The sequence below is a fragment of the Diadema antillarum genome, unplaced genomic scaffold (assembly GCF_040938485.1).
Source record: "Diadema antillarum isolate AM-2024a unplaced genomic scaffold, OU_Dant_1.0 scf00000212, whole genome shotgun sequence".
NCBI classification, from domain to species: Eukaryota; Metazoa; Echinodermata; class Echinoidea; order Diadematoida; family Diadematidae; genus Diadema; species Diadema antillarum.
In genome coordinates this window covers 1116804-1136467 of record NW_027271101.1, presented here as the reverse complement: position 1 = coordinate 1136467, position 19664 = coordinate 1116804, and the positions used below count along the sequence as shown (strand labels likewise).

Sequence of the window (19664 nt, the reverse complement as noted above, 5' to 3'; positions counted from 1 at the left end):
AGGCGTTGATATACCACCCTCCTCGCATGGATATCACATGAGATTGAGTATATACTCCTCGTGTTGGCAAACTTTGCCACCGCAATCAAGTGGCCAATGACTGTTGAGATTGTAAATACCGAAGAGTTTGCGGAAAACACCAGAGAAAATCATTTTATATAGCACTCGAGTTGTGATTGCTTGGGCGATCTTCAGAACCTGTCAAGATGAAAGCTTATGCGGTGCTGGCGACAATCTTCGTGGCGTTGGTGTGGAGGGTGGGTGGACAAGGTATAGTATATTGTACTCATTAGTGAATAGTGCACGATCTAGAAGGCATTCCAGATTATAATGGACGGCAAAATAGTAGGCCTAGAGTGGTAGTTGTACCAAGGAGGTTCGAGAGATGGAGTTACAACTGACTATAATTGTTCAATCAGCTGTCAGTTTTCTATGGATGGACAAAAGAACTCCACAGGTGCATTTGTGCCTTTGATGTCCGATGCTTGAAGCCGCCATGTTTCTGAGCAATCTTAAGAGTCATTTTTAACACCAACATAATATTGGGTATATGCTGCTCGTTTGTATATCAAATGCAATGGAATTTCACCTGATGATAAAGCATATAAAACAAAAGTCAATTCCGTTCGAAAATATGTGCAAAAGTGTAAATCTGAGCTGTATTTTGTGAAAGTGTTTGAAATTTTACCCTCATGGAAAGCCGGTTTTATCACTTTTTTCCTTATTTCCGCCAAATGAAACTAATATGGTATCATCTTCAAGTATAGTTCTTTATAGATTTATATGTCAGATTAGCGTACAAACACGTACATTCGAGTAATTTTGATATCTATTTCAGCAATATTTGAGCAATTTCTATTCGCGCACCCCCGTGCCTTTACCATTGTCTACCGCCCGTCGTTTGTAAGTAGGGATAGCGAAAAGTATAATTACTATCACCAAGACATATCTTCCTTGGAAAGTGGCTGGTGATTATGCAATGAGACACGAGTCAATAATTGTCTTCGCATCTGAGCGGCAGATCCAGTTTAACACAGTCATACTTCAAATATTTTTGAGTGGCGGCTTCGAGCATGGGATCAAAGCGAATAAGACTGTTGTGACTCCATTTCTCGAACCTCCTTGGTTGTACTTAACCAATGCCGATGTACTTGAAGTGTATAGGCCTATAATACATGTAGTCTAAACGAGCTGTGCATACCACATCATGCATGATTCTTTGAAGGTATAAGGTATATAAACAACATTGTTTCAGGGCTATTGCATGTAATGCGTAATTTCGAAAATAGCGAAAGTGACGAGGTTCCACTCAACCATTCAAAATTCAAATGACTTTACTATCACATCTTATTTGTGTCAATGTGGTCAGTCGACATATTTTCCGTTGTCATATCGGTTTGTTTTACATATGATTTCTGCACTTCTTCCAAGCGCGGAAAAAAGTTACTTACTCTAGTATGTATTGTAACTTTGGATTGTTTAATTTTGTACAATTTTGTTTTCATATTCCGTTTGACAAAAATTATAATTGGATAGCCCATATTCGGCTATACACTATAGCTGGTCTTCTAAAGGGTTGTCGTAAATGAGAAGGACCACTTCACCTGCATGGTTACGCACCCTGCTCTTTGCGATGAATGGACGAAGCGGTATCCACAGATCTTTAAATTACGCACGTGACCACTACTTCATATCCTATCCGACATTGTCCGAGGACAGAATATTTTGTCTCTACTCGATAAGAGGCATGATGATATACACATTACTCAGTACGACTCACTTTCACTCAAGCATGAGCCCGATTCGATTTCAAGGCAAATTACGCTTCCGAATGATAAGCCATGCACCTCGATTCTGAACCATTCGTCGTGTGCCCGGCAGAACGGCACGAACGCAACGCGATTCAAGGAAGGTGTGATCGACACGAGGACGACACGAGGGCATGCGAGGCGCGCGTTATACTTACGCGGATTGCCTGAGCTCGTGTCGTTCTATATCTGCCGAGCACACCTTGCATCAATCGTGTGCGTTCGTGTCGTTCTGTCGGGCACACGACGCATTGTGTGTTTTTCGTTCTTTTTGATTGATGATAACACTGTGCACAGCTGAATCAGACGTGTGAGGGAAGACTGAATAAGCCAGTTTAAAGTTCCACTTTGCGCATGAGCAGAAAAGGGTCATTTGTACAATCCGGAATTTTTGTTGTCTCTTTTTTTTACTTCACTGAGATAAGCATCTATGATGAAATGATTATTCATGTAACCTTTGTAAATGGTGCTTCACATCCGCTTGACAGCAAGCCTGATATTTAGCAATGTTGGTAGAAAGACTTTGTTTATGCATTCAACACAAAACAATGAAATGAATGTCTTCCGAAGTGCCAATTGACAGACATTTCTTGTCACCTGCTCTGCGCAAGTTCATCCATTGTTTGAACGTATGTTTCATCATGCTACTGATGAATGCATGAATGCATCATGCTACTTTGAATACGAGTGAAGCGCATAACCAATTGAGAAAACAGAAGGTATACTTGTACCAATGTGCCCATTGTGCTAACTGTAAACTGGCTTTGGATTGCGTGATGCGGCTTTCAGATTAAGATCTTGAAGAAGATCCTAGGCAAGGAGTATAAATATGCACAGATATTACACACTAATGCTCACATTGTCAAGTAAGCCTATTTTTTGTAAAAGTGAATGCCCGAAGTTCACGTCAATCATGTAAGGAAAGACACACCTTCATACACATAAATTAAGAGAATACAGCATATTAAAGGACAAGTCCACCTTCATATACATGTGGGTTTAGTGAATGCAGCAATATTAGTAGAGGAAAATTGGACAATCCGTTCAAAACTTATGAATTTTTGAAGTTTCTGCTCAGTCACGGCTGGATGAAAAGACCACTATAGCTTGTGATGTCACATGAGTACAACGATATAAAGAAAGAATAAAGAAAATTCAACATATTTCCATTTTTCTCGCATAACAAAAGAACAATCGACTTCTCTCTTTCAGGAGGCAGGGGGAATAATATTATCCTTAACATACGTCAGTAGCAAGTCAAAGAAATGTGCACTTTATTCAATAAGTAAAGTTTTGTGAAATTCTCTTTTTATTTTCCTTATATAGTTGTGCGCATGTGACATCATACACTGTAGTAGTCTTCCCTTCCAGCAGTGACTGCGCAGATACTTAAAATATTCGTAACTTTTGAACGGATTGTCCAATTTTCCTGAAACTTTCACTGATGTGTTCTGCTAATATTGCTGCATTCTCTCAATCCTTATGTATGTGAAGGTGGACTTGTCCTTTAACAGGACATGTCAGTGAAAGTTGGATGAAAATCGGACAATCCTTTCAACAGTTATGATTTTTTTGAATACCAAGTACACACACATACACGTATGTGAGAGAGTCAAAACTCATGCACGTAAAAGTTCCCGCTTTATTCATGCGTCGCAAAGACCAGGGTGCATGGCCCGGACGGGTCAGCCGGTTAAAGGTGGTCTCGCCTCACATTCGACTGGACCCCGTGGAAGACCAGCTAGTGCAGCTGACCAATATGGGTTATCCAGCCATCTTCTCAGATGAAAAAAAAAGGAATGAGGAAGTAATGATATTTTGACTGTTAATATTGTTGTTCGTTATTCATGTGTTTATATATGTATTGTGTTATTTTTTGCTTTGTTTTTGTTTTTGCTTTGTTTGTTTGTTTTTGCTTGGTTTCTTAATGTTCTTGTAAGTAATGTTCACTCTTTACCATTATTCCAATCGCAGACGCAGAATTCTGGAACAACCAGGCACAAGAAAGCATCCGGACCGCCCTGCGGCTTCAGACGCTGAATATCGGGCAGGCGAAGAATATCATCTTCTTCCTCGGTGATGGCATGAGCATTCCCACAATAACGGCCGCCCGCATCCGACAGGGGCAACTGGCCGGGACGACTGGCGAAGAAAACAACCTGGCGTGGGACACTTTCCCTCACGTGGGACTTGTCAAGGTATCATCAGATGCGATTCACATCTTATTTCGAGCTTAGAATTGTTATTTGTCATCGTTTTAGTTTGATTTATGTTATCATTCGGCACGTTGGAAAGCTTGCCCAACAAGGCTTTCGGCTTATTGCTCATTAGCATACGTCATATGCAATACCATCAGAGGGTCTAGCAAAAACTATGAGCTGATGCAGAGGCATACATTGTTACTTTCCCGATTTTTATATTTATAATGTACCGGTATATCTCGGGGAAAAGTTATGTTTTTGCCTCTGAATGCTCATAGCAAAATTGCTAGAACCATCAAAGACATTGTGTATTTTTTTCATCATCCCTCATATTCCAGTAAATGCTTTCGTAGGCTGCATCGCAAAGGCTGAATTGTTTTTTCGTGCTGTGGCATTCATCGTTTTAATTTCGGGTTAGAACTGCGAGAGAGGTAGCTGATCTGTTTCTACGTTTTTTTGCTATCATTTTTTTTTCATTAGATTTCAACATTTCTTCCACATTTAACAGGTGAAAACGGGAACTGTTGTCAGCCATTTCACCACGGTCACAACTGGAGGCAGCCATTTTGTCACTTGAGCTGCTTGCGCGCTGCGCGCACAGCAAAAATGTAAGAAATTTAGATATATAATCGATCACAAAGTTTGCGATAGCAGGGTGATCGTGATTCCGAAATATATTTTCACGCCAAATAGGAGATCATTTTCTACTCCCATAGATTTCTAGCGAAACTGCCCCCTTTTCGTGGTCTGCGCAATCATTATGCAAATATACGTATACCAATTCATATATAAACCATGTATTGTACATGTCTTTTGATCGAAGAAGAACAAGAAAAAAAACCATACTTGACACAAATGTATGGTCATATCATATGAAAATGTCACAAGTAAATGTCAGAAATATGATGGGGCCTACATAACGGCTATAACGCTGGTAAAAACTGTAGGTTCTCGAATTCATAGGCATATAATTATGTGGCCTTGGAGAACGGATATGTTTATCTTGACAAACTAAACTTATACCAGTACTAAAGTCGATATAAAGAATAAACTAATGAACCACATAGATATCGCTGAAACCAGACTGTACGGATCTCATCGTGTTTTAAAGAGAATGTATCGGTACCATTAAAAACTTGGTGCTGCGGACAAGGACAAAAGACTGGGAGTATATATAAAAAAACGTTGAGGGATATGATAACAAATATATGATATTAACCATGTTACATGTACAACAACACACATGAATAATTTGATAAGTTGTTCCAACGACATGCATGGAGTATAATAACCTAAATGAAGCTGAGAGACTAAATTTGATAAGTCATTTGGTTATTTCGGTTGTTAGATTGCAGCTCATGCATGTGCTCTAATCTTCTCGTGTGTCGTGTCTGTGTGTCCATTTCATTTCCTCCTATTCTATATTTCAAATTATACAATCATCTATACCATCTGACGCATTGAAGGAAATTGTCCACATTCCTATTTGAAGTTTAATTCCCTCATCGGCCCGTATTCACGAAGGTGGTACAAATGAAACCATGGCTTAAAGCTTGGACAGAAACCATGTAGCGCCAATATTTCGTTACGAATTGATCATTTCATCGACAAAATGACCTTTTCGTTAATGAAATTATCATTTCGTGGACGAAATGTTCATTTAGTTAGAAAATGTTGTCATTTCCTTACATTCCATGCGACACTTGCCGCTCCATCTTAGCAGCATGGTTTTGTCCATGGTTTAAACCATGGTTTCATTTGTACCACCTTCGTGAATTCGGGCCATCATGTTCACCATGTCTTGTCAGAACTGAACTTTCTGTTACATCATGTGGCTTCTCAGAATCTTATCGTATAATTAATTACTTTTTTTTTTTTGGGGGGGGGGGGGTATCATGTTTTAATTCAATGTTTCAATTCAATGTTTGCAAGGAATCAATTTTTCCATAATTATCCCACCAGACAATCTTCTGAGTTTCATCTACCTCTTCTGAGAACATTATTGGCTCAGAATACATTTATATACACAGGCCCTAGATTCTGGAATTCATTAAGTAGCGAAATAAAAAATTCTCCTTCTTTGTATTCCTTTAAGCGTAAGTTGAAATCCTTTCTGTTAAACCCTCTCTGATGTTCGTTTTTGTTAATCAAGTTCCAACAACCACAGAGTTTATCATCCAACCATCAATCAATTGATTTCTGAATTCATTAATTTATGAAATAGCCATTATAATTTCTACACAGCTGTATGCAACCACCGGCTGTTTAAAGAATTTCTTCAATTCCCTCTTCAATTCTCTCTTTCGTTTCTTTGATCAGCGTGTAGGCATTCTCCTTCTTTCTTCCTTCCTTCATTTCATTTTCCACCTTTCTGTCTAGTCGTGTCATGTTATTGTGTGTCTCCCGTTTGTTTCCGTCTTGTGTAAATCATACTTGTGTCCAGCATATACAAATAAGTATTTAGTTAGAGTTTCTTGAGTGGTTCACAATCTACAAGCTTGCTTTTTAGTGGACCTCTCAGTTCTCCTTTTTTTCAATTGAAACAAAGACTTATATTATTTTGCGTATACATAAAATGTTACTTTATTATTGTATCATTTGATATCATTTGTAAGTTGTGTGTATACGATTGTGATAATAACCTAATTCATACTGTGTTGTTTTGTTGGAAAAAGGAGAATGAAATAAAATGAAATGAAATGAAATGTTTTTATTTTCTTATTCAGTTGTTTGGTCTAAATAGTAAAAGGTTTCACATATATTTCCTTACATCCAACACTTAAGAAGCTTTTATGTAAACCCCATCATTTTTGTCATCACTTTGCGAAATTCTGATCACCAATACTATAAACTGCTGTTAACCATTACACACATTTTCATGTTGGAATAGTTTGAAATATTAAGGTGGATCTTTGTATTTTACAACCTTTGCATGATGGCATTTCTATTTTTGGTTTATATAGTTTAAACTAATTCCAAAACTTTTTGCTTGAAAATATCAGCTAGAATATGGTCGGCATCATTGTACCTTTAAACAAGTCATCATTATGCGTACATATTATAAACAGGTGTTGTATTGATACAGGAATACCATAAAGATGTCAGATATAATGATATACATGCCATATTTTCTTCAAATGAATTACATCGTTCCTTATCCATTTTCTTGTGGTTTCTTACGCCGTGTTGGTGCATAGACCTACAACACAGACGCACAGACACCGGACTCGGCCGGCACCGCAACGGCTTTCTTCTGCGGAGTGAAAACCAAGTCCGGCATAATCGGTCTCGACGATGGTGCGGAGTATGACGACTGTACCACCGCACCAGGGACGGAAGTTGACTCGGTTCTGCAGCTAGCTCATCGCACTGGTAATGATAAGCAAAACTTAGCCCATGCCAATTATTTCCCGGGCCACACAGCATTTGCCCAGGAAGGATGTGTGCACGTCACGAGTTCGACACCCACGAGTCACACATCCCACGAGTTACACAGACACGAATCATACAACACACGAATCATACAGACCATGAGCTCGACACTAGGCAAATGAGGCCCATGAGTTCGACACTAGGCAAAAAAGAAAAGAAAAAAAAATGCTAATGAGTTGGACACTTAGCAAAGAGGGCCCATGATACCGAACATAATGTCCCGTCGTCTAAAATACTGTTGGTCTCGTGGGCCTTTTCTATCTAGTGTCGACCTCGTGGACCTTGTTTGCTCACACCGCTGTGTCGCGACTCATGGGCATTGGACTGCATGACTTGTGGGCTGTACGCCTCAAGGACCTTTTTTCAATGTCAAGCAAGTGGGCCGTATGACTCGTGGATGCCGGTTTCGTGGGATCGGACCCAGGAAAAAGGGGTTACAGGTCGTTATTCCGAAGGTTCATTATTCCGAAGGTTCTTTGGTCCGAAGGGTCGTTATTCCGAAGGTTCGTTATTCCAAAGGTTCGTTAGTCCAAAATGTGATGAGGTTTGTTTTTCCGAAGGCTCATTAATCCGAAAATGAAACAAACCTCGTTGTTCCGAAGGTTCATAACGGATCCTATATCACTTCGGATCAACGAACCTTCGGAATAACGAACCCTATTTCATTTTCGGATTAACGAGCCGTGAGAATAGCGAACCCTATTTCATTTTCGGATTAACGAGCCGTGAGAATAGCGAACCCTATTTCATTTTCGGATAAACGAACCTTCGGAATAACGAACCTTCGGAATAACGCCACAAATGTTCGGATTAACGAACCCCTTTTTATTTTCCGATTAACGAACCTCTAGGTATCGTGTATATGTATGTGCGTCAATGAAAGGGGGAAATATCTCCCGAAGTAATCACTGTCAAAAAGAAACAAAAAGGATTTGGCTGCCTTATTCTTCTTGAAATGTTATTGAAGGTTTTTGCAGACTCGTTAAGACCTGCAAAACCAGATAACATGATTGTGTTTTGTACGTCGAAATTGAAGTTTTATACTTCCTTTGTAACGTCCGCAGGAAAGGCTACAGGTGTTATCTCAACTGCACGGGTAACCCACGCGACGCCCTCTGCGCTCTACGCGCACTCACCCAACCGCAACTGGGAGAACAGCAAGGATATTAACAGCACGTTGTGCCCCGACTCTAAGGACATCGCCGCGCAGCTTGTTGACGACAACGCCTTCATAAAGGTATGGCTTGACCAGGGAATAATATAAAGGAGCTTTAGATTTGCGGCGCGGACGTTTGAGACGACGCTTGAACTGGACGTTCTCCTCTCCGCTGCGTTGTGCTGAAAAGTAGCTTAAAGGCCGTGTCACACCTTTCCGGGCAAGCTACGCGGGCTTGTGGCGAGGAGGTAGTTTCCAGCACGTAGAAGATTTTCCGCCGTCGAACAAGAATGTTTGCAATTTTCGCACTTGTTTCGTACCTACTAGATGCGTGCTATACTTAGCTTCTATTTGTGACCTGCGTGAGAGCTTTGAAACCAATCCGTTTTCTGTTACGAGTGACTTATGGGTACTGAGAAGTACCTGCATTGAAGTTGCCTGCGAGGTGCTGCCGGTAAGGGTCTCCTACTGGTGTTCTGCGTGTACTTCTGCGACCGAACCCCCACGACTCACTCGGAACAAGTTTAGAGCATGCTTATGGCCTTGTCATACCGTATCCGGGGGAGTTTTGCGGCTTGACTTGCGGGGAAACAAATTTGCTACCCGGAGCTCTTCGCAGTTGATCCGCACCTGACAATACTTAGCGCGTATCTCGCCTGCAGTTGCCCGGAGGTACTCACGCAAGTCCGATTTAAGCGCAACCAAGTTTTGAGCATGACCAGAACTTTTTCCGGGTGAGCAGAACGCCAATAGGAGGCCCTTAGCGGCAGCACTTCGCAGGCAACTCCCACGCAGGTACTTCGCAGTCCCCGTATGCAGCCAAGATAATGACATTCCGTGGGATTTTGTCATTTCTTCAGAGGAATTCCTTCACTGAGTTGTCAGCTCCCACGCGACTGGTACAAAGGTCACACAGTATACTAGTACTTGTAAGTACAAGTGGAATTTAAGTAGAACACGTCCAGCAAGTTAAGGCCGTGTCACACCTTTCCGGGCAAGCCTTGCGTGCGACTTGCAAAGAACAATTTTGACTACCCGGAGGTCCCCGTAGATGATCCGCACAAGACAGTACCTAGCATGTATCTCAACCGTTGTCGCCCGGAGGTGCGCACGCATATTTTTTTACCCGCAACCGTGTTCATCAGGCCCTGTCACACCTTTCCGGGCAAGCTACTCGGGCTTGTTACGTGTAGGGATTTTCTAGCATACTGGACATTCCTGAGGGCGGAAAAGGATTTGAGCGAGTCAGCATGTGTCTTACTTGCTGGCGTTCTGCGTGTAACTCTTGTTCGCCATTCTTGTTCGCCCGCTGAAAATCTTCTACGTGCTGGAAACTACCTCCTCGCCACAAGCCCGCGTAGCTTGCCCGGAACGTTGTGACACGGCCTTTAGACACATGCACTGACCCGCCCAAATCCTTGTTCGCCCTCAGAAATTGTCCGGTATGCTGGAAAATCCCTACACGCAACAAGCCTGCGTAGCTTGCCCGGAAAGGTGTGACAGGGCCTTTACATGGTTGCGGGTAAAAAGATTTGCGTGCGCACCTCCGGGTGACTACGGGTGAGATACGTGCTAGGTACTGTCATGTGCGGCTCATTCCGGGGACTTCCGGGTAGTAAAAATTGTTCTTTGCAAGCCGCACGCAAGGCTTGCCCAGAAAGGTGTGACACGGCCTTTAGATTTAATACACTAGGACGCAACGTATAAAAAATAAAATGGCGCCCCCATAATAATGATCGGTGCATCAATTAGCTCTCTACGTCGTGAATTGAGCGGACGTAAAATAGCACAGAACACGTACAGTGAAAACTCGGGAGACGCAAGCTATATAGATTGACTTCAATCTGGATTTGGATCTGGATGAATACGCTGAAAAACTCTGGATAGAGTATCACTCAGCACTGTGGTGTGATGTGCAGATAATCACAACGGAGGTGACGCTGGAGCGCTTCTTAAAATGTATCAAATTTATGAATCTGTTTAATATTACTCTCCAGATTCCTTCGCTGTTCTATGGAAGAAGGAGTTGGCGAGAGCAGTTGAAGAACCGTGTGAAGTAGAATAATCATCAGGATGATGACTTCGGGTTGTCATACCTCTCGGTGCTCGAGCAGGGCTGATATTATTATAATCCTCGAGCTTTAAATCAATGTTGCCGTGCTTTATTTTATGAAATAGCCTTAAAAGCTTGCGTCGTTCTGGGAGTGGATGAAGTTTGAGATCCTTTATCATTCCGGAGACAGAAGACTGCCATTTATAATCATTACAGATGAATCTGGCTGCTCTATTTTGTACTGCTTGAATCTTTGAGATGTTACGTTGAGTGAAAGGGTCCCACACTGTACAGCAATACTCCAAGTGGGAACGCACTAGGCTCTCATATGCTTGGAGTTTAACATTTCTCGGTGCATTGTGTAGATTACGACGGAGGAAGCCAATATCATGATGCTTGTTCTAGCTGTGGTTGTATCAATGTGTCTATTCCATTTTAAGTTGTCTGATAAGACATCTCCAGGGGCGTCACCAGCTTTTTTTCAAGGGGGGTGCGTTTTGACACTAAATGTTTACGAGATTTTTTGGACAGACATTTTGAATGTAGGAAGCTCTCAATCCCTAGACTTTTACTGTTTTTGAGGGAAACCAAGCGGGAAAAGGGCACCGGCGTAGCTAGGATTTCATCTTTGGGGGGAGGGGGGGGGGGTAGTATGCGAGGGAGCGAGCAAGGGTGGGGGGAGGGTGTGGAAGTGCCAGAGGGGGTTGTACCCCCTATAAATGGATTATGGAATGACGATGTGAAACGACAAATTACTGGCAGCTATGGAGAATGGCGTAACGACTACATGCGAGCGAGGGGAGCGAGCGAGCTTGAAAATTTTGACATTTTACAGTCCCAAAACTGCCATTTGTAGCCATATTTTTTTTTTTGCTTTGTTAATTAAGGGAGGGGGGGGGGGGGGACGCACCGGGCGCAACTGCTGGCAATTACTGGCAGCAACATCAGGAGAATTGCATAATGATTGAATGCGAGCGAGCAAAGAGAGCGAGCTTGGAAATTTTGACATTTTACAGTCCCAAAAACTGCCATTTGGAGCCATGTTTTTTCGCTTTGGAAATAAAGGAAATAAAGGAGGGGTGGGGCGCAACGGGCGCAACTGCCAGTAATTACTGGTAGCAACATCAGGAGAATTGCATAACAGTTACATGCGAGCGAGCGAGCGAGCGAGCTTGAAAATTTTGACATTTTACAGTCCCAAAACTGCCATTTGTAGCCATATTTTTTCACTTTTGAAATAAAGGAGGGGTGGGGGGCGCAACTGCCGGTAATTACTGGCAGCAACATCAGGAGAATTGCATAACAATTAAATGCGAGCGAGCGAGCGAGCGAGCAAGCGAGCTTGAAAATTTTGACATTTTACAGTCCAAAAACTGCCATTTGTAGCCATATTTTTTTGCTTTGGAAATTGGGGGGGGGGGGGGGGCGCACCGGGCGCAACTGCTGGCAATTACTGGCAGCAACATCACATGAATTGCATAACAATTAAATGCGAGCGAGCGAAGAGAGCGAGCTTGAAAATTTTACATTTTACAGTCCAAAAACTGCCGTTCTTTAAATATAGCGATATTTTTTTCGCTTTGGAAATTAAGGGGGCGGGGCGCACCGGGCGCAACTGCAGGCAATTACTGGCAGCAACATCAGAAGAATGGCATAAAGATTAAATGCGAGCGAACGGAGCGAGCGAGCTTGAAAGTTTTGACGTTTTACAGTCCCCAAACGGCCGTTTGTAGCTATATTTTTTCGCTTTGGAAATTAAGGGGGGCGCACCAGGCGCAACTGCCGGCAATTACTGGCAGCAACTTCAGGAGAATGGCATTACGACTAAATGTGAGCGAGAGGAGCGAGCGAGCTTGAAAATTTTGACATTTTACTGTCCAAAAACTGCCGTTTGCAGCTATTTTATTTTATTTCTTCGCTTTGGAAATTAAGGGGGGGGGGCGCCCGGTGCGCCCCTCCCCCTGGATCCGCCACTGGTAGTCAAGGGCGTGGGTTTATGTTCATGACTGGGGGAGGTATGACCAGCGAGGTGGCGTCGAAGTGACCAAGCGGGGAAAGAATGTCCAAAATCTGCACTTTAGAGCATCCCCTAAACTAATTGTGCGTGTTTGTTTGTGTGTGTGTATTATATACATGGAAAAGTTAGGAATTAGCCCAGGTCAAGTCTTTTTATTGGGAATGAAGACATTTTTATATAGACTAGTATGTAAAGCAACACTGCAAAATCAATGATCTAGCTTTGATATAACGAAGCGTAAGGTACAAAGGAGTATACATTCTACATCACATTGCGCAACATTGTAGCGACTCTTCGTTCGGATGTATAACTGCGCACATCCTGCTTATATGCAGAATGCCAACCAGGAATCACAATCTTTTGTCGGGTCCGGGCTTTGTGAACAAGGTTTTACACTATATACCTATTTAATTATGGTTAAAAGAAATCATTAAAAAAATATCTTATTTCTGGATCACCCTTTCATTCAAAAGCAGTTTACTAACACTTGAACTACTATTTCGGTAAATCTTTTTTTTTTTTTTTTTTTTTTTTTTTTTTAACCAGCGGATTGGGAGGGGGCGCACCCCCCCCCCCCCTCCGTAGTTACGCCACTGCTTTTGGGTGAAATAATTGGACAGATTTCTTAAATTCTAACAAAAAAGCAAGAAAATCTTTTCATCGCGGGAATTATGATTATGTGGGGTGGGGCAAATGGTGCGCTTGCCTTCCAATATTTTTATGGGGGCAACATTTTGTTTTCTTTCAAAAGCAAGAAAATCTTCTCATTTCGGGAATTATTAATTGGGGGGGGGGGAAGCAAAACTAAAATATGCTTGCCCCTCCATTTTTTTTCTTTTTTTAATGAGGCTAAGGCTCGCTCTTGGGCTGGCAATATGGATTGGTCAGAAGTAACGTACATAGACCCTACATACTTGTAAGTAGCCCACGTACATGCAAACGTGTATAAGTGCTCCGTATCGTACGGATGTACAGTACGGTCGATAAATAGTAAACACTGTAGAATAGTAATATATATGTATAAAATCAGTGCTGCCAGAACCAGGGGTGCGAATTGTTTTTGCCGACGATTTTGTGTGTGTGTGTGTGTGTGTGTGTGTGTCCCTGGTGCAGACTGATTTTTTTTTTTAAGGATCTGAAGGGGGGTGCGTTCGCACCCAATGCACCCCCCCCCCCCTGGTGACGCCCATGAACTCTTAGGTATTTGTGACTGGACACTGACTCTAACTGGTGACCGGATAAGGTGTACGTGTGATGAATGGGTCGAAACTTCCTTGTGAAGTGAATAACGTTGCATTTATCCGGCTTGTATTTCATTTGCCATGGCAAATATGCGATGGGAATTGGATGAGAACATAAGGCTATTATTACATCATCTAGCCTAGATCTTTTTCTACGATTCAGAATTGAGTGTAAAAATCATAGTGAAGGGCATGGGGGATTTGGGTGATGTATTTCCCGAAACCAAAGGAATTCGAATTAAAACCCTTCAAGCACAAAAGCGAAAAAGTGCTTATAATCACACGGGAAAAACGGGAGCTGACGATATTCAGAAATGTTATACTGGAAAAGATTGTCTTTCATGTTTTTGAATGATTACCATTCATAGGAGCACTCTTGTGCTTTGTTATCAAGTATGCATGGGGGTAGTATACAAGTCATTATCTTTTATAATTACTGTAGGCCCTATACAGACTCCACTGAGTAATCATTGGGTATTGTCGGACTGAAAGTTCTGTGTGCGGTACCGTACATGGAAGAGAGATTTATGGCAAGTTTAATGAGTGTTTGGGCATTTAAATTGGCTCTTGAGAACACGTCCTAAAGTGGCCTCTTCCTTCTATCTACATTATTTTTCTTTGCATAAATGGTTTGCTTGATCATTGTTGATGGTCTCGCTTTTGACCATGATTAAATGTTCGCTACAATGCGCACTTAAACGCTTTCCGTGTTACTGAGTCAAATGCGAACAAATTTCAGACACATGCATCCCTATATGGACAAAATGTTAATGCGGCACACAGACAGTTAATCGGTGATGTGAGTAATTGCGGAAGAAAAATGAGAGGTTCAGGATATACAAGCTTGAAATGAAAGGGTAGGTAACATTGAGTCGTGTCGCTTATAGACTGGAACCCCGCCATTCTTTCAAAGACACCCCATCCCCTCGTTTTGCCGAAGGGCTGCGTAATAATTGTTTTTCTTGTTATCATTAGAAATGGCCACATGAAAACCATAGAGAGAGAGAGAGAGAGAAAGCAAAGAAGAAAAATAAACAACAACCACAACGACGGGGAGGGGTTTGACAAAGTGGTGGGGTTACAGTCAACGCGATGCCATGCGTATACGGTAAAAGCCAGAATGACATTGCGTAGTGGTAAATTCTTCGAAGACACAAAGAGGGAATAATTTCACTAACACTGGGCTGCACCTATCATTTAAGATAGTCTTCTGTCCTGAAACATATTTTGGATATGGACTCCCTTCATAGCTTTTCCCATAAAACCACCCCAGTCGCAATCGAGCTTTGCTTGATGATGAGCAGAAAAGGTGCAGATTTAGAGATACACGTATCCAAGTCCACCAATTAATTGATATACACTCCCTCCCCATACGCTCATAGGTCATCATGGGCGGCGGTCGGCAGGAATTTCAGGCCAACAATATAACCGACGACGAATACCCTAATGCGAGAGGGCAGCGCACCGACGGCCGAGATCTCATCGCTGAATGGCAAGCGGGGAAGACCAACGCCCAATATGTGTGGAATAAGGACCAGTTTGACGAAGTCGATCACGAAACTACGGACTTTCTTCTAGGTGGGCGTTACCCACCTCATTTACTTCATAAACCCATAACACTGTGTAACCATGGTAATCCTGTCTATGGTACGGACTATTAATAGACAATGTGTATTTCCCTAGATTTTCTCTACTAATCGGCATTCAAAGCATTCAAAGGGTTTAAGTTCAAGTTAATTTTCGCACAAACTTGTAAACTGATTAATGTGTTAGTTTATTTACTGTTTTTATTTCTGCATTTTCTTGCAGTGTGATCATGGGAATGATGTACGAACGGGCGTTTTGATTAAAGGATATGGTATAGTTTTTGTAGAGATGTTTGATTCAAATTGTAACTATTTCAGAGATGATGAGAAACCATGCAATGAAATATAGAAGAGCTTGCGATTCTAGGAGGAATTCAAAGTTTATTTCATGAAAATCGCTTTTTAAATGACTGAGATATCAGGAAAAATGTAAAACGAAGTGGTCCTTACAAAAGTTGGGTCCCATCTTTATTAGGACGTCTTTGTTTTTGATCTATACCGTTAGATTGCCGGGAATTTTTTCGTTATGCAATGTTGTGAGGTCACTTACCCAGCTTGGTCAAGCACACGTTCAACTCTCACTTGGATGGTTAAGTTTTGGTTAAGATGGGAATTCGATTTTCCACTTTTTTGAGAAAATGATCGAGAAACCTCTCATAGATATGAAGAAACATACAAGGAGGGGAAGTTCGTTTGATGAAAACTGGTTTAGAAATGGCTGAGATTTCCAAAAACATAGACACATGTGTAATACTGTAACGCGTATGATCATTTCCTGCTTGTTATAACAATGTACGAGTACTAGTGCTTGTTGTTTGCTATACATGTGTGTGCATGTTTGTGTGTGTGTGATGATGATGTCTGTAGTCATTTGCATATTGATTTTGTAGCGTGCTATATGAATATATCTGTCCTTTAAAACGGAAGATTATTGTGCCTTTTTCGCATCTATGTTAAATTTTCCTTATCTACTTTTATCAGTGTCGATTTGGTTGAGCCTGATAGCAATAATAGCAGTGATCACCATTCATCTTTTTTATTCTACCATTTATTCGATTTCTCTGAAATTTCACTTAGGTCTCTTTGAGAGAAGCCACATGAACTACGCAAGCGACGCCGAAGCCGGAAATGATCCAAGTCTGGCTTCTATGACAGAAAAGGCGATTAGAATACTACAGAAAGAGCCCAATGGATTCTTCCTGGCAGTAGAAGGTATATATTGGAGACACACTTTGCATTCATTTCGGCAATGTTCGGTATGCATGTGCCATCACAGTCATGTTACATCGCGTCAGTCGATAGGTTTCGGCAGATTCCGAAACGCGCATGCACGAAGAGGACCGAAACACAATCGTAAAATCTCGGAACGATTCGTAGCAAGAAGAAATGAGAGGAGGGGGGGGGGGGACGCCAATCTTGACGACAATGACACTGAGTCATTGAGCATTAATCAGCGACGAGATTCATGGATTCATTCATAAATGAATAATTATAAATGAATAAATAAATACGCAGGTAGATATATAGATACTTAGATAAGTAATTAGATAAGTAGATAAATTAATAAATAGATCAATATGTGAATAAATAATTATGAACAAATAAATAGTAGGAGAAATAAATAATTGAATTCTAGTAATCAAGTTATCATTCACCGTAATAGTTCTTGTTCCGATTGCCATAAAGGTGGACGAGTCGACCACAGTCACCACGCCGGCCGGGCCTTCGACGCCCTCGGAGACACCATAGCATTGTCCGACGCCGTGGAGATGGCCCTTGAACTGACCGACGACACGGACACCCTCATCATAGTTACGGCAGACCATAGCCATACCATGGCGTTCTCTGGCTACCCCGTACGAGGCAACCCCATTCTCGGTAAGTACAGTATGTCCCAAAAAAATTACAATGAGATTTTCGCATTGATAGCATTCAATATGATTATACTGTCTAAATGCTTCTTAAAGGTCGAAAAATATAACATCTTAGCTCTATTTTACAGAAAACCCCATCTAATTTGGTTAAGCAGTCACAGAGAAATGTGGATTGTTGTAAAGCATGTCATTAGTTTGATTCTTCCAAATTTAGCACTTCGATGCTCTTGTGTGTGAATACAACGGACAAAACTTGGAGGAAGATCAGATTCCAGGCATCCTCTACAAAATTCCTCATACGTCATTTAGTTTCTCTTTGACCACTTAAGCAATTCGAATGGGGGGGTTCTGTAAGATGTGGGCAATGAGTAAATTTATAGTTTTATACCCTGAATTTATATTTAGATTGATTCGCTATTTTTAAAGATATCATTATGGAGCTCCCGTTGTATTTCTTTTTTTTATCTCACCAAAAAATGTTAGAAACCTGAAATTAGGTCTCAACCAAAACTATACGATCCCTTTAAGCACGCGCAGAAGCAAATTTCGCATACTCCACACTCAACTAGCGGCTGCGACGTGCTTGAGAAAGTTTCCTAATGTCATCCACTCCAGAAATCAGGCAATTGATATAACAATTGTGTTCGAGTGAATGATAGCTTCGTCAATGCGTAACGCTGATACACAAAGATATCTTTTTTTCTCTTTTGCTGACTTTTTTTTTCTTTCGCTGCTTTTTGACGTCTTGCAGGTCTTGTGGATGAAGATTACGATGCAGCTGACGGCTATCCATACACGACTTTGGGTTACCTGAATGGACCCGGTGGTTCGAGAACTGTTGTCAGCTTTAACTTTACAGGTCACAGGCGTGACCACACGGAGACCGACACTGGTAAGCTGTACACTCTACCTATCTCTTGTATGTATTTTTTTTATATGATTACAATACGCTATTATCATGATAATTCCCTGCCTTTACAAATAGGGACGCGAGCCAATAGACCATTCATTTCTTATTCAAACCCTTAAAACAATGGTTGTTCTGACGAATTAGAAAGCGTGCGCGAGGCTTGCCAGATATGTTAATAGAATAATATTATATTATTATATTATTGTTACAATATTATTGTTAATCGAAGTTTGGGCTTACTGAAAGACGGATATTCAACCGAGACAGGCCTTTTCTGTAAAGAGGTCCCTTCCTATTGAGTTAAATACCTTGTAAAATATGAACCATGCTTCTCTTTGTTATCACAAAATCAATAATCAAGAATATAAGTAGTATTTATTAGATTATATAACTTGTAGTGACATTGAGCTTGCCACGTGTAAGCGATGTGTTACCTTCAAAATTTGTCCGTGCTGCTGTCGAAAACTGACATCATAAATACATGTGAATTTCCAACTGTCGTATATGTCGTGTTTTACATTAGTTGTTCTTTGTTTCCTTGTGCATAATTTTGTTGTTGATGTATGTGTATTTTTTCCGGTGTTTATCTCAACAGAGGATTCAAACTTTCTCCAGGACGCCCTCGTACCGCTGTCGTCGGAGACCCACGGCGGAGATGACGTGGCAATCTACGCCATCGGCCCAATGGCCCACCTCTTTCACGGCGTGCACGAGCAGAACTACATCGCCCACGTGATGACTTTTGCCGGTTGCTATGACGACACACTGGATAACGTCTGCAACAGCGACGTGGAGCAGTGCCCTGGTGGTGCTGGCATGTTATCAGCGACTAAAGTCCCAGTCATTATCGCAGCTATCGTATCTGTTTTGATGACGTACTTCCTGTAGAAGAGCGAAATTCCCAGTGCACTTCTGCATCACTCTATAAGTCAACTTTAAGGAATCAAGCAAAGTCGGGTGAACTGAATGAAAGTGGTCTCATCAGAATTTGGCCTTGGTGGCAACCAAGTTTGCAGTGCCTGCTGGATGTCACCACCTCAATATCTCTCCCTTTGTTTTGTACACAAGTATCGTAATACACTTGTAGTTATCATTTTCGTCGATAGATGGGTCTAGGGCAATTACCCCCAGCCTGGGCAATTACCCCAGACCCTTCCCCTGACCCTAGTCCAAATCCTGAACCTAATCCTGATCCGAACCCTAACCCAAACTCTATACCCTAAACCTAACCCTAACTCTAATATTTACACTAACCAGTATTTAGCCGGGGGGTAATTGCCCTTACCTGGAGGGTAATTGCCCTGATAGACAGGTTACTGCAACCGTCTTTCCTTCTCGTATTCCTTTGAATTTTGATGCGGAGGATATAGATTAAATATGATAATA

General features: G+C 41.6%; 1 protein-coding gene across 1 annotated transcript; it reads left to right on the top strand.

The window, feature by feature from the left end:
• LOC139724405 (alkaline phosphatase-like) lies at positions 1–19345 on the top strand. Its single transcript, XM_071635550.1, has 9 exons — positions 1–270; positions 3783–4006; positions 7207–7381; positions 8506–8678; positions 15291–15486; positions 16572–16706; positions 17181–17372; positions 18120–18260; positions 18874–19345. Exons 1-9 carry the CDS (start codon positions 207–209, stop codon positions 19164–19166), a joined length of 1593 nt encoding a protein of 530 aa, XP_071491651.1. The 5' UTR covers positions 1–206; the 3' UTR covers positions 19167–19345.
• Positions 19346–19664: the final 319 nt, after the last annotated feature.

Excerpts from the sequence above, each read along its gene's own strand:
- LOC139724405 (XM_071635550.1), top strand. The coding sequence starts at position 207 with ATGAAAGCTTATGCGGTGCTGGCGACAATCTTCGTGGCGTTGGTGTGG. Across the intron at positions 4,007-7,206 it reads CTCACGTGGGACTTGTCAAG|ACCTACAACACAGACGCACA; the intron begins GTATCATCAGAT and ends GTTGGTGCATAG. Across the intron at positions 15,487-16,571 it reads AACTACGGACTTTCTTCTAG|GTCTCTTTGAGAGAAGCCAC; the intron begins GTGGGCGTTACC and ends AATTTCACTTAG.